The sequence below is a fragment of the Lepidochelys kempii genome, chromosome 2 (genome assembly GCF_965140265.1).
Source record: "Lepidochelys kempii isolate rLepKem1 chromosome 2, rLepKem1.hap2, whole genome shotgun sequence".
NCBI lineage: Eukaryota > Metazoa > Chordata > Testudines > Cheloniidae > Lepidochelys > Lepidochelys kempii.
Window position 1 is genome coordinate 89,138,780 of NC_133257.1, and position 14,952 is coordinate 89,153,731.

The window sequence follows — 14,952 nt, forward strand, 5'->3', positions numbered from 1 at the left end:
TTTGGTTAAAAACAATACATTAATATTATAAGATCAAAAATTAAATATTCTGACCTCTATGATTACAGGTTGGACTCCGCTTCATGAAGCTTGTAATGTTGGTTATTATGATGTTGCTAAGGTTCTGATAGCAGCAGGAGCAGATGTGAACACACAAGGACTGGATGATGATACTCCACTTCATGATTCTGCTAGCAGTGGGCATAGAGATGTAAGTATGCTTTAGAAAAAAAAAGTAAATATCTGTATGTGCAAATGTTGAATCTAGTGAAAAAAGCATTGTAGTCTCTACCAAATGACCATATAATCCTGATTCTGCTCTCTTTGTGATATCTTAACATCTTTTGTCTTGCTTTTTGCCCTTGTCAGTACTCTACTTGACAGATCTTTTGCCCTACTCTCTGCTTCAAAAAAATGTAGAAAGACTCTAAAAGCTATTGAATGGAAGCAGGTTAAAAAACAAAACATTTTACCTAAAGCTTTTTCTACAGTGTGTGTTTTTCAACAGAACACTTCTAAACTACACTGTAGCTTCTAGTAAATATTTTAAATTGATACTTTATAGAGAGTATTTTTAAAGTATTTCATACACTTACCTAGCTCCATACATAAGTCCATAAATAAATGGATCTCCTAATACTCTTCAAGACTTGACAGCAAGTATTGAATTCTTAAGGAAATTGAAATTATTTCTGTAGGTTTAGCTCTATTTTCTCCATTTCTGGATTTGTGTTTTTTATCTCTGTGCAGGATTTCTGCAAACTAGATGCTCCAGTTGTTGATCTTTTGTTTATTTGTTAGCACTTAAAATAAGGATTATTAATAAAGCTATGTGCTTTAATCACTGTACAAGAAATAAAAACATAGATCATCTGTACATCAAATGGATTACATTCTTAACAAGACAGGGTAATTTGGGAAATCTAGAATCGGAAATGACAAGTTTTTTTGCTATATTATAATTATTGACTTCCTTCTTGTGGGTATCATGGCAGAAAAGGGCCTTCAGAATGGAGCTGAATGAAGAAAAGGATAGTGGCTTGGAAAACAGAAAATTGAGAATTCTAGGCATGTAGGAGGACCTGGATGGACAAAGTCACCAAGATAGTTGTGGAAGAAGTGTACAAAAGGGGCATGAAAGTTTCTATCATTAAAGGAATTAAGGGGATCATGTGATAAGAAACAAGTTCAGAGATGCATGAGCCAGGGCAGAATTATCTAGGCCTGTAAGGTAAGGACAAGAAGTTTTAATTTGTGGACATGGGGAGCCACTGGAGGGATTCATAGAGGGTTGGTAATATGATTAGATCATCAGGCAAGGAAGATAATTTTAGACAGGATTTTGTAGTTTCCTCTTGTTTGTTCAGTGCTTTCTGTTTTGTTACAAAAAGTATTTGGGAATGGGAAAGAGATTATTCTCCTAATGAATGATGGCAACAAAATTTTTAAATCTTCCTATTAGTTCATCTACTTGAGAGAGCTGAGTAGCTGTCCAGTTGGTATAATAAGTTACCAAAAATTCATTTTACAGCTACTGAATTACAAAAGGACAAATGTTTCTTTTATCTAGTTGTACCTCTAAACCCAGTTATAGAATACATACATTTACAATTTACTAATTATATTATATAGTGTAATTTATGTTTTTTTTGTCCATGTGGTTCAGATGGCCCACATCTGGCCCCCACTGATTTTGTCTGGCCTGTTCATTTTTGTTAATCACAAGTTAAATTTCAAGTCTTGTGCATTTAAAAAAATATGCTAGCCAAACACTTCTCTCGTACCAGTTACCGCTACAAAGTTCTTGAGCCTCAAGCACCACTGAAAGGCTTGTATTGATATTGCCTACTGCCATTGCCTGTACTACAGGCCACAGCTGCTGCCGTGTGCTGGGTTGTTACCTCAGTTACCTGCACTCTCAGTTGTCAGCTCCTCTGCTGTCTCCCTCAAGCACTCAGGGAGAGCTAAATTGTTCCAGGAAGAAGTGTCAACCACTCAGATCTGGCTGCCAAATAGTGCAGGATATTGAAAGGGTCTGAAGAGAAGGAGAACGCTGGTTAATGTTGGAAGGAGAGGAGAATTCTGGCATGAAGGTATGGGACAGCCATCAGTAATGAAGAAGAGGAATAGGTCATGGCATGGAAATGCATGCTTGGTAAAAATAACTCACCATGCTGCCTTGTCTGATTCAGTTAGTTAAAAAAAAATATTGTTGTTAGAACTTCTTTTCAATTGGAAAACAAGTAAATTCTTAATAAAAAGTTGTGGTCCTGCAGTTTTTCATCATCTTGTAGCAGTGGCTCACAGCCATTTTCTTCCTAAAACCCAAAAACCACCTGAGGCTTCTTGTCACTACACTTCTTGAAGTGCCACTTCCCCCTCCTCAGAGCAGAGTGCTGTGCGGATGGGTCGAGAAGAGTAATGGATACCTGAGCAGTTGCAGCTGGGTGAGTGCGAGCAGGACTGGAGCAGAGGGGACAAGAGGGAAGAGCGGCTCCTTCCTTTGCTCCCCCTGCTGTTGCTAGGTCCAAACAACTGTAAACATTTTAATTGTGTGGGGAGGGGGTGCATTTTTTCTCCTTCATCTGATGGGCTCCATCCCACTTCAGCAGGTAGGATGCAACCCAGAAGTCCAGTTCTGCCATCTGGACCTCCGTAGGTAAAAGGTTGGAGCACTCTGTTATGTCATTACAGTATACATAGCCCATGTCAAATTGGAGATTATTACTCAAGAAGTCAAAAATGAGGAAGAATGCACAATTAATGTTTGTATGTATTTTGCAGGTCACTTCTTAGCTCTTACAAAATGTAAAAACCAAGTTCTCACATTGCAGATTGTGAAGCTCCTGCTTCGACATGGTGGAAATCCATTTCAGGCCAACAAACATGGGGAGAGACCAGTTGATGTAGCAGAAACAGAAGAACTGGAACTGCTACTGAAAAAGGAGGTGCCTATTTCTGATGATGAAGACAGTTGCTCAGGTTAGAGAGTTAGACCTTAATTGCACAGTACTAGAAAAATGCATTATAAATAACCTCTTATATTTTTTTGAAAAAAGAATATAGATTTGTTCACCTCAGCTTGCATGTTTTGACCGTCTTTTAGTAATGAGTGCTAGCACAGTTTTTTAGAGGAAGAGTTTGTAGCAACACCTGTAGTTAAGGTTGTCTAACGCTTTGCATTTTAAGACCCTGTTTTTACATGCTGATTAGTGTATTCAAGTAAAACCATTATTGGTGTGATATATAAGAATCTAGATATACTGTTATATACCGTAAAGGGAGTATATAATTCTGGTTTGTTTTTTTCCCTGATCTTTTCAGTTAGCTAAAAAAAGCTTTAAAATGCAAGTCTTAGGAAGGAGGAAAACTTTTTATTTCAGTTACATAACAATGGGACCGTTTGTTTCATATCCCTTTAAAAAAAAAAAAAAAAGCCTGGTTTACTCAGGGGGTTTAGTTGAGTTGACACATGCTTTTTGATGCACGGTACATAAGCCATGCTAATCGCGTACATGCAGGATGGCTATGCCCTCCTTCAATTTGCATCATTTGCGAGGGCTTCTTGGATACTAAGCGTATGGCATTCTGGGAGGGTATCTCATGGGCCTTTGCTTTGCTGGTGAGCAGTGTGCATTCTGGAATTTTTCTTGCTGTGCATTGTGGGGTGCATAGCAGAAGCCAGTGGAATTTAAAAAATCCCATGATTCTGATCTGCCTCATGCTTCATCGCTTTCTGGGTGGGTAATGCCATTTCTGAATTGCTGTTAGCCAGCATGGACCCAACAATCTTTTGCACCGCTATGCTGGCAACCGTGAATACACAGAGGCTGCTTGGGCTTATTTGAGCTCTTGAAGCTGGGTGGCTTCAATTTGGACTTCACCTTCAGCACCACCAAACAGATGATGTTACCACAGTAGCAGCTTCTCCAGCAGCAGCGTCATCAGTAGAGATGGGAGGAAGAAGAAGATGACACCGAGCAACTGCTACTCGTTCCTACTGGTTCCTAGATTAGCTTCACACAGTGCAACACTGTTCTAGCCTAAGGATTGGTGGGAGAGGATTGTTCTGAAGACTTGGAATTACCACTAGTTGCACGAGAATTTGAGGATAGCAAAGGCAACCTTTTTTTAGATCTGTGCTGAAGTAGCCCTGAAACTGCTGCAGCAGTAGCATGCCAGTGTATGGTGCCCCATACCCACTGAGGAGTGGGTTGTCATTGCAATTGGGAAGCTGGCCACACCTGCATGTTACTAGTCCATAGCAAATCAATTTGGTACAGGGAGATTGACTGTTGGGGCCATGGTCATGCAAGGATATGATGCCATGCATAAGGTACTGTTGCACTGGGCTATAAAGTTTGATAATGGTCAGAAAATTGATGGATTGCATGCATGGGGTTCCCAGACTGTATTGGAGCAACTGATGGGACCCATGTGCCTATTTGCACTCCACATGAAGGCTCAGAGTTGATCAACAGAAAAGGGTATTTCTCCAGGGTCTTCCCAGAACATGGGTGACCACCATGAAAGGTTTACAAACATAAATGCTGGGAAGGTCCATGATGCTAGGATCTTTCAGAACTCAGTTTTGTTTACCTTAATGAATAAAAGAGAGTTTGCCCCCGGATCACCGTGGACGCCAATGGCATGGAGATTGCTCTGGTCATCTTTGGAGACCCATTTTGTCCTCTGCTTCCCTGGTTAAGGAAGCCATTCAGAGTACGTCTACATAGCAGTTAAACACCCGCGCTTGGCCTGAGTCAGCTGACTTGGACTCACAGGGCTCAGGCTGCAGGGCTGTAAAATCAGTATGTAGACGTTCAGGCTTGGGCTGGAGCCCAATCTTGGGACCCTGCAAGTCAGCTGACCCAAGATAGCTGCGGCTGTGCCACAGGTCTTTTATTCCAGTGTAGATGTTCACTTACAGGCCACTTGGACAGAAGGAAGGAGCTGTGTAACTGTTGCCTCAGTAGTTGCAGCATGACAGTTGAGTGTGCATTTGGCCATCTGAAACGAATGACACTGCTTATGGGCTAGGTTAGAGGCTGCAGAAAAAAACTTGCCTAAGATTATAGGTGCATGTTGTATTTTGCACAGTATTTGTGAGGAGGGAGAAAGGGAGAAAGCCTTACTGATGGGTGGTAAGCTGAGATGCAGAAACCTGCTCAGAGGTTTTAGCATCCATCAAGACATCCACTGAAAAATGGAAACAGCCAGGATAACTGTCAGGGATGCCTGTTGCGGCTGCTTTCAGGCCTGAGACTTAGAGCATTTAAATTGTGCAGCTGTATACCCAGCTTTTATCCTGGGGAGAGGGGTGAATGGATTGTGAGCATTGCAGTGTCTTCGATGGGGTGGTACAAGTAGCACATTATATAATGACCAGAAATAAACCTTTAATTAAAACAACAATGAAACACAGTTTTAAAGTGACACGGTACAGAGGAGGGCAGAACACAGCAATGGGGAGGGGGACGCTCCAATTCACAGGCAAGTATACACTTTGCCTCTGCCTCTTGTTCTTGGGCCTTACGGTGTTCAGTGTCAGGGCTCTAAATCAAAGGCATTAGATGGCTCTAAAAGCTGGGTTACCAGGTGCAGTTGTTTTCACTGCCTTGACCTTGGGCTGGGGAGGGAAATGGTCTTTGGGAGCAGGGGTGCAGCAGAGAACGTATGCTGGTGTTCCCAGAGCCCAGTATTGTCCAGGGGCTGCAGAAGATGGCTGGGTCCTGGTTGAGAGCATTAGATTATCTGTGTGCCTGCTAGCAGCAGAACATTCCGATTCTTGGTTGCCTCTGAACATCCCTCTTTTTCTCCATAGTGTCTTTTGTCATTATGGCACTGTCTCTGGACACTGCAATGCTCTCTTCGGGTAGTTCTGTGTGTTTTTCCCTCTCCAACCTCAGGCTTCTCAGAGAGCAAATGGACCCAAGACCCACAGGATAGATGCAGGGAGAGGAAAGGAAAATAGGTATGTGCCCTCCATGAAATGGGCTTGTAAAAAGTGAATGGTTGGGGCATTAGTATGAGACAGAAGCCGACTGCCTGGCTAGACCAACCACCATTTTGAAAACATGTAGAGGGATGGGGGGAGAACAGACAGTGAGATCCAAGGAATCGGGGAAGGCAAGGGCTGGAGACTGAGAGAGGCTCCTAGCTCACATCTGCCAAAAATGGCTGTGGTCATGGGGCACCTGGAACAGACGCTAGGACAGCAGAATAGAATAATATGCTGTTAAGACAGATACTTACATGCTAAGGCTCCCTCTCTAGGATCTGCCTCCTTAATCTCCTTAACCTGGGTATCTGGTTGGGAATTGGACTTGCTTCTTACACAGTTGGTTTCAAGGTCTTGAGATCCTGGTTTTGCAGGGAGAGCTCTTTACTGCTCTCCTCATGTTCCTCCTCTAATGATTCTTGCCGCTTGTCATCGGCGGAGGTGGGGGGAGGCCCATGGGAGAAGGGTGGGTAGCAGGGTACATATCCTCTTTGGGTTCAGTAATGGTGTTGTTGCTCAAAATTCTGTCCAGCTCCTCAAAAAAAGGACAGACTATATTCTGTCTCGACTGTTTCCTGGCATCCCTGGTTTTAATGCAAGTCCTTCTGAGCTGTTTGCTTTTGGTCTGGCACTGGTCAGCATCCTGGTGGTGACGCTTTGCAGACATCTGCATAGCAATGTCTACAAACATGTCTTTAATTTGTTGACTGTCCACAAGAGCTTGCTGCATCAATGCTTCTCTCCAGATGGTGAAGAGATCTAGGCTCTTTGCACAGCTCCAAGCAGCTGCTCGAGGCTGGTTGTAATACTTCTGGAGTAATATGCAGTGATGCTGATATATCTGAATTCAAGAGCAAATAGGCAGATTCTGGCCCTCTGCCAGTTTTTAAGCAGGGGAGGAGGACATCTGGTTAACTTGACCTCAGAGCAGTGGAAAGCACACAGGCAAACAGACAGATCAGTAACAAACACACAAAGTAGTGTGGGATAGCAGCTGGAGGACTGCCAGAGTAGTGCATGGCAGCATTACATGCAAATGAACAATAGGCTGCACTACCTCAAGTTCTATCAAACTTAGCACAGCTTGAAAGAGGACTCTAGAGTAACTGGTGATTGCAGAGTTAGGGCACTGTAATGAATTACGTTGTGTGTATGCAGGCATTTTCACACCAGACTAACTCGTGTTACTGCAGAATAAACCCCACATGTAGACAAGCCATAAGTGGCAATTTTGTGATTAAACTGAGATAAGACTTGCAAATTCTTACTGAATTAAATGAGAACTTGGTCCTAGTTCATCAGAGCTGAAAAACTAATGCATGAAACCAGTGTATTACATTGTATTCACTTAACTGTAGAAAATATAAAGTAATGTAACCCTGATTTTGACAAGTCACAAACTAATATACTGCTTGTTATATGCTGTATACAAACGTATTTCACAATGTATTATTAGTCATACTCTTGCTCTTTGTTTTGTGAATTTGAAAGCTGTAAATAAGTTTACCATAGTCAATCTTACTGGATGCAAAAAAAAGGTTTTTTTGGTTTTAAGTTTGTATGTGTAAAAGATGTCTGGTTAGGTCAAACTACTACTTTAAAAGGACTGGCTTTTGAGGTATAGAGTATGTGACAATATTGTAATAGTACTTGTGAATTCTCTAATATGTGATATTTTATGCTGTCTTTTATAAAACTATTGTGCAACAGTAAACTTATATTTTGTCGTGAAGATTTTATCTCTGTAATTAATGAATAATTTATCCATACATGTCCATAATATTTATAATATGATTCGGAGTTGTCAATATCTCCATCATTATTTTCTTTGTTTTTGTCTTCTCAATCTAGATTTTGAAGAGACTCCATCTGTAAATCCTTCCAGTGTAGACGGGAATGTTGATTCTGAAACAGAAAAAGAATCTCTAGTCATTGACAGCAAGCAGATGGTCCCTAGTAAGGCACCACTTTCATCTGCTCTTGATGAATATGAGTTTAAAGATGATGATGAAGATGAGATAAAAATGATTGATGACAGACGTATTCTTAGAAAGGATCTAAGAAAAGATGATGAGTCTGAAATAGAAAAGAATAATTTATTTGTGAAACAGGAAAAAGTTGTTTTTCCAAAATCATTTAAAAGTAAAAAACAGAAACCGTCCAGAGTTTTGTACTCAAGTTCTGAAAGTTCAGATGAAGAAATTCTTCAGGACAAAAAGGTTGTCTCTCCTCCTTGTTCTATCACAGAAACTCCAAACTCTGATATAAAAATGAAAAAAGAATACATTGTTTCAAACGACCACAAGCAAAAAGGGAAAGTTAAAAGGAAGCTAAAAAATCAGAGCAAAAATAAAGAGAATCAAGAACTAAAGCAAGAAAAGGAAAATACTAGAGTGACAAATGTAGTTAGTTCTGGACTAGATTCTTTAGACAAAGCTAGAGAGGAGGAGATGTTTAAAAAATCTTTTAGTCCAAAAGAAGATTCTTCATTACCCTTATTTCATATTACTGCTAGCAAATCTCCTAAACATCCCTGTGGATTAAGTGAAAAGCAGTCAACACCACTAAAGCAAGAAAACACTAAAGCATGCTTATCACCCGGAGGTTCTGAAATATCATTGCAATCTGAAGTAGTTAGGTATGATCATAATACAGATTCTGAATATCTAGTGGAAAGTTCTAGTGGCAAATCTTGCAAACACAAAGAAAAAAGCAAGCATCAGAAAGATTTTCACTTAGAATTGAGTGAAAAATCTAGTCCTAAAATTAAAGAGGAAGAAAACAGTTCAGCATTTGAGAATTCAGAATGTATGCTGAAAAAAATCGACAAGGAAGGTAAAACACTTAAAAAGCATAAACTGAAGCATAAAGAAAGAGAAAAGGACAAGCACAAAAAAGAACAGGATGGGGAAAAGGAAAAACACAAACACAAAGATAGTGCTAAGGAGGTACAAAGAAATATTGAGTTTGATAGAGAATTTTGGAAAGAGAACTTTTTTAAAAGTGATGAAACTGAAGATATATTGTTAAATATGGACCATGAATCTCTTCCCTCAGAAAGAAAATCAAAGCTGGAAAAAACTATGCTGAAAGAAGATAAATCAGTAAAAGAGAAACATGTCCAGAAAGAGAGAAGTTTTAAAGATGAGAGAGAAAAAGAAAAAAACAGAAAGGAAAATGAAAAATTATTTAAGGATGAAAAAGTGAAAGATACAAAAGAAGAAAAAGAGAACATGTTCACAGATAAAGAAACAGAATTGTTCTGTTCAGCTGTAGGTACTAAAGATGAGCCAGCTAGTATGCATTTAGTAGAAAAAGAAGCAGATACTGAAAAGCAGGAAAAAAACATCAGAGAAAAAGCTGAGAGGCGAATCTCAGTTAAAGAAAAGGACATTGAGAAGTTAGAAAGAAAAAATTTAGATAAAGAGAAAAAGATAAAACATGACTATAAGCCAGAGAAAGAGAAAGCAGAGCTAAATGAAAGTATAGAAAAAGCAAAGGAAAAGATAAATTCCCAGCAAGTAGATAAATGTCATAAAGAAAATGATAAGATAAAAAATGTTAGTACTATTAAAAAACTCGATGACAAAGAAAGAAACAAAGAAAAAGTTGATAAAAAACATGACAAAGAAAAGACTGACAAAGACAGACACCTGTCTGAAAGCAAAGAAAAATACTGCATTGAGAGAAAGGTCAAACTATCAGAAAAAGAAAGTGAGTATAGTAAACCAGAAAAAGGCAAAAATAAAGACAAAGAAAAGGAGGCTGAGAAAAAGGAAAAGTCCAGAGATAAAGACAGCTTAACAGCAGCAAACTCAAAGCACATGCAAGAAGAAAGGAAATGCAATATTGCAGACAGTAGTAAAGCATTGCATGAAAAATTATTGTCCTTGAAAGAGAAACCAAAAGATGAATTGCTGAAAACTCCAGATGGTAGAGAGAAAGATAAAAAGGATAAAGACATAGATCGATATAAAGAACGAGACAAACACAAAGATAAAATGCAGCAAAATAATTTTCCTAAACTAAAACTTGAATCTGAAAAACTTAAGCCTAAACCATCAGCAGCACCAAAAGATACTCGACCTAAAGAAAAGAGACTAGTGAATGATGATTTAATGCAAACTAGTTTTGAAAGAATGCTTAGCCTCAAAGATCTGGAAATTGAACAGTGGCATAGAAAACATAAAGAAAAAATAAAACAAAAAGAGAAGGAAAGATTAAGGAATCGGTCCTGTTTAGAACTTAACAAGATAAAAGATAAAGAAAAAGCAAAACATTCACTAACTGAATCTAAAAACAAAGAGCTGATTCGTTCAAAAAGCTCAGAATTGTCAGACATTTACACGAAAGAGAAGCAGCCGAAAGATGCTACAAGTAGTAGATCCCAATCTGTAGACACAAGGAACTTAACAAATTCTGGAAAGTCATCATTAGTTTTAGATAACAACTTAAATAGATCTCCTAGGTCAGAAGGTGAAAAGACAGGTCTAAGCTCCAGGTCAGTGTCAATGGTTTCAGTTGCTAGTTCAGAAGATTCTTGCCATACTACAGTAACTACTCCAAGACCCATAATTGAATATGATTCAGACTTTATGCTAGAAGGTTCTGATTCCCAAATGTCCTTTTCACAATCACCATTTTTGGCCAAATCACCGGCCCTTCTTGAAAGGGAGACTGATAGCCTAGCAGAGTTGCCAGAGCGCATTAAACCTCCTTTTGCAAACAGACTTCCACCAGCCTACATTAGATCAGCTTCTGTTGAAGATGTTAAAGTGGTTTTAAATGACTGTAGACCTGTTGTAGAAGTGCGAAGATGCAGTATGCCTAGTGTTATTTCTGAACACACAAAACAGCCTCGATCATCTGAAGAAAATAGTCAGAGTGTTCTACTAGGAGTCCCAAGTCATACTTGCACTTCTCCCAAACCAGAAGTATCTTCTTGTAGTTTGACTGAAAGGGATTTTCAAAATAGTATGTCTGGTTCACATTCCAATTTTACATCTTCTCCAACTAAAACTGGTAGCAACAAGCATGTTACGTTGGATGCAAATATTGTTAAAAATACTGCTCAGTTGAGCACTTCCGAAGAAATTCATATGCATCTAGAGCCATATAGTCAAAGTGGTCTGAATCAGCTAACTAAGTCATGGGATGTGCCTTTTGACAGACTTAATTCATTAAATAATGGATCCAACTGCTCTGGTTATGGAATGTCAGAGCAAGATACTAGTACTGTTGTAGCATTGCCTGATTCTGAAAACAGGACGTTAAAAGAGCAGAAACTATCTGAATTTTTACCTCAACACGCTGAAATTGTGGGAAATTCAAGTTTTCAGGAATCTACATCAATTTTACCTTCACAGTCACCCTGCTCTTTGCATATCCAGCCACTCCCAGATATAGAGTGTATGTCTAAACACATATCTTTACCAGGTATTAGCAATCAAGAGCCAATATTTGTACAACAGCAACAAAATCTAGTTCAAACTACCAGTTCTGTTTTGAACACAGACACCAATAATACAAGAGAAGTTGAAAACACTTTGTTCCCATCAAACATTAAAAAGGCCAGTGTGCTTATCACTGTATATCCTGAAAGCGTCACTAAGGATATTTCACAGAATTTTGGAAGAGCTAGTACTCTATCTACATTACTGTCAGAAAAGGATTTTACGGTAAATGATGCACAACTAAATACAAATTCTTATGCGTTCAGTAAAATTGTTTACAAGAATTCTCGTGCTGATGAAGTAGATAGCAGCACAGCTAACACTCAAGAAACCCCAAATGAAAAAGCCCAACTAGAAAATTTGGTTTCAGCACATTTAGATAATAGTAAATCTGACATTGATCTATGTGAACTAAATGCAGGAATACCAAAAGGAATTATAAATGAATCAGCTAATAAAAATAATTGCACTATAGATGGCGGAGAAAATATTTCAACACATGACCTGCCACAGTACCCTTTGTCTAATTTGGAAGATAATTCACAGCAAACTGCACAAGAAATAGTACATAAATACAGTCAGACAGTTAAACTAGAAGTAGAAGAAACTGTTGAGGATCATAAAACAGATCAGCAAGAAGTTCCTCAAAGAATTACTAGAAATAGAGCAAATATGCTTGCTAGTCAGAGTAAACAGAATTCTATTGGTTGCACACAAACATCAGAAAAAGACTGTGAGTCAGCTGCATCTATAAAAGGAAGGATAAGATTAATTGAGGAAGATGATGCTCAAGTACACCATCCACGCAAAAGAAAGGTGTCACGTGTGCCTCAGCCTGTACAAGTGAATCCATCTTTACTGCAAGCTAAGGAGAAAACCCAGCAGTCTTTGGCAGCTATTGTAGATTCTCTGAAACTCGAAGAGATTCAGCCATACAGTTCAGAAAGAGCAAATCCATATTTTGAATACTTGCACATAAGGAAAAAAATAGAAGAGAAACGTAAATTATTGTGTAGCGTTATTCCTCAGGCACCGCAGTATTATGATGAATATGTGACCTTCAATGGATCATACCTACTGGATGGCAACCCCTTGAGCAAGATATGCATTCCAACTGTAAGTAACAAGATCTTTTGGTGTGTATTCAATGAATGGCACGTTTTCAGCTCACTGTACAACGTTCGTATTCTTGTCAGTTCACTTGGGCACATTTGAAAATGTTATCTCTGGTTCTGGTATGTTGGGCAGAGAACATTTGCTGAAAAGCATAAGCTGACCAATTTTTGTGGGTACTGCCTCTGAGTGCACCTGGTTTCCTCTGCATAAGCAATGAGCAGTGGTATATCAGCAATCCCCATAATAGAAGGTAGACAATAATGTGTGCACGATATATGTAAAAGGTATGCACAAAAACGTTTCTGATACTTAAAAGCATTCTCCAGTTTAAAAGCCCTGCTAAGGGAAATCAATGCTAAAATTATATTTTCTTTTTTAGGATCTCCGTTCTCTCCCCCCCTCCCTTTTTTAAAGTAAATTAAGATTCTTAAGAATTGTAGCAGTTTTAACAAATTAAGGAGTTGGTAGTAATGTAGGTAGGGAAATTTGTTCTTTAAATGTTATTTTTAATCTGACAGTGCCACTAATTTAACCATTACTTAAATGTTTTAAGCTATTTGGTAGAGGTGAAAGTCAATGGGATTTAGGTTCCTAAATAATTTAAGCGGTTCTGAAAATGTTATGCTTAAATTCTGTCAATTTACTTACAATACTTATCTTACACTTTGAGATACTTAGATGAAGGGCACTAAATAAGTAAAAAATAGTTGCCAAAAATGTGGTTGGTGTTGATTCAAAGTCCTTCATAGTTCCTTTGAATAAGAGAAGTATTTATAATAGCTACATAACATTAGCAAAATAATTATAAACTCTGATTATGTAGTTTACAAAAATAACTAGGGATTGTACCAAAAAGTACAAAGAATTGAATACCATTAATGTCCTTAATGTGAGATGAGAAGCATAGCTTATCAAATGTATTTCTATGAAGGTTTGAGAGAATCAAATATAGGCAGATTTCACCCATTGCCCAGAGAAGTAAAAAAAAAAAATTTAAAGACTTCAGCTGTAAGAGTCTCTGAAATCATAGTTTTCCTGATAAAATTTGTAGAATGTTATGGCCAGATTTTCCTGAGGGTGCCTCCCTTTTTGTTACTTAATTTGTGCCTGTTGTCTTTACCCTTGTATTGGATTCCAGACACAGACATAAACAGGTAGATGGCTAACTGTAATTTGCACTATTTACTAATATTACATGTTATATATAACATTGTTGTAAACATACTAGTATAATACAGCTTCCTCAGTTAGTCTTTCCGCTGCCTTTTGTTTTGGGTCTTGAAGTCCCAGTATCACACAGTTATTCTCAGTTTGTTTATTAGTGTATTTCTTAATATTCTGGAAGTGATAGTGGGCTTGTTGATTTCATTTTTTTTTAAATTGTTAGAATTAAGAAATGATCTAACCTAAAGAGTCTTCAGCCCAAGACTTAAGTCAGGTGAACACTCTTCAGGAGGTGACCATTACAAGAAATCTCCGTTCTGTCAGTTGAAAAATGTTGAGTGAAGTCTCTATAGTAAACACATATATGTGTCAGGTTTCAGAGTAACAGCCGTGTTAGTCTGTATTCGCAAAAAGAAAAGGAGTACTTGTGGCACCTTAGAGACTAACCAATTTATTTGAGCATAAGCTTTCGTGAGCTACAGCTCACTTCATCGGATGCATCCGATGGGGGAGGGGCAGAGGAGAAGATGGCAATTCATACTTGATTGAAATCTAGAGCTACAGTCATGGCCTTATTTGGCAGTAAGAGTGATGAAATGCATGTTATGTGACAAAGCTTTGTCTTTGCCTCTGTGGGTCCCGTGTTTCCTGGCGGATTTCGCTAGCCTCAGAGGCTCACTGTGACCCTCCACGTAACCCTTCCTTCCCTAGAGACAAGGGTCACGGTCTACTGAGCCATTTTCATCATAAGCCAGCGAGGGAAGTGAGGAGAAGTTATCCTTCCTTGCACAGTCTCTGTTGTCTCCCAGTCTCACTGATTAATCAGGGGGCAAAGGTGGGGGGGGGGGAGCCCAGGCCCACCCTCTACTCTGGGCTCCAGCCCAGGGAGCCTAATAGTATCAGCTATGGTAGCTGACCTTTTAGAAACATGACATGTACAATTCCCTGGGCTACTTCCCCCACAGCAGCCCTCACTTCCTCAAGCTCCACTTCACCCTTACCTCAGGGCACAAGGAAGGAGGCCCTGAGGTAAGGGTGAAGTGGAGCTTGAGGAAGTGAGGGTTGCTGTGGGGGAAGTAGCCCAGGGAATTGTACATGTCATGTTTCTAAAGTAAAGGGAAGTAAATTTAAGGCCTCTGTTAAATATATTAACAGAGAGTTTACAGCAAGTCACTTCCGGCACAGATGGGAATAAAACCCAGGTCTTTAATATGATAG

General features: G+C 39.0%; 1 protein-coding gene and 1 long non-coding RNA gene across 4 annotated transcripts in view; one reads left to right on the plus strand and one right to left on the minus strand.

Moving 5' to 3' along the window:
* Window positions 1-14,952, plus strand: part of ANKRD12 (ankyrin repeat domain 12) — a 107,160-nt gene that overhangs the window by 68,093 nt on the left and 24,115 nt on the right. For all 3 annotated transcript variants that reach the window (XM_073331576.1, XM_073331577.1, XM_073331578.1), the window contains 3 exons: window positions 69-211; window positions 2,835-2,982; window positions 7,853-12,570. In XM_073331576.1, coding sequence (XP_073187677.1) covers window positions 69-211; window positions 2,835-2,982; window positions 7,853-12,570 — 5,009 coding nt within the window. The remainder of the gene's footprint in view (window positions 1-68; window positions 212-2,834; window positions 2,983-7,852; window positions 12,571-14,952) is intronic.
* LOC140906838 (uncharacterized) overlaps window positions 7,623-14,952 on the minus strand; it is a 51,892-nt gene continuing 44,562 nt past the window's right edge. Inside the window, exon 3 of the long non-coding RNA XR_012157263.1 lies at window positions 7,623-7,906. This is a non-coding gene — a long non-coding RNA (uncharacterized lncRNA). The remainder of the gene's footprint in view (window positions 7,907-14,952) is intronic.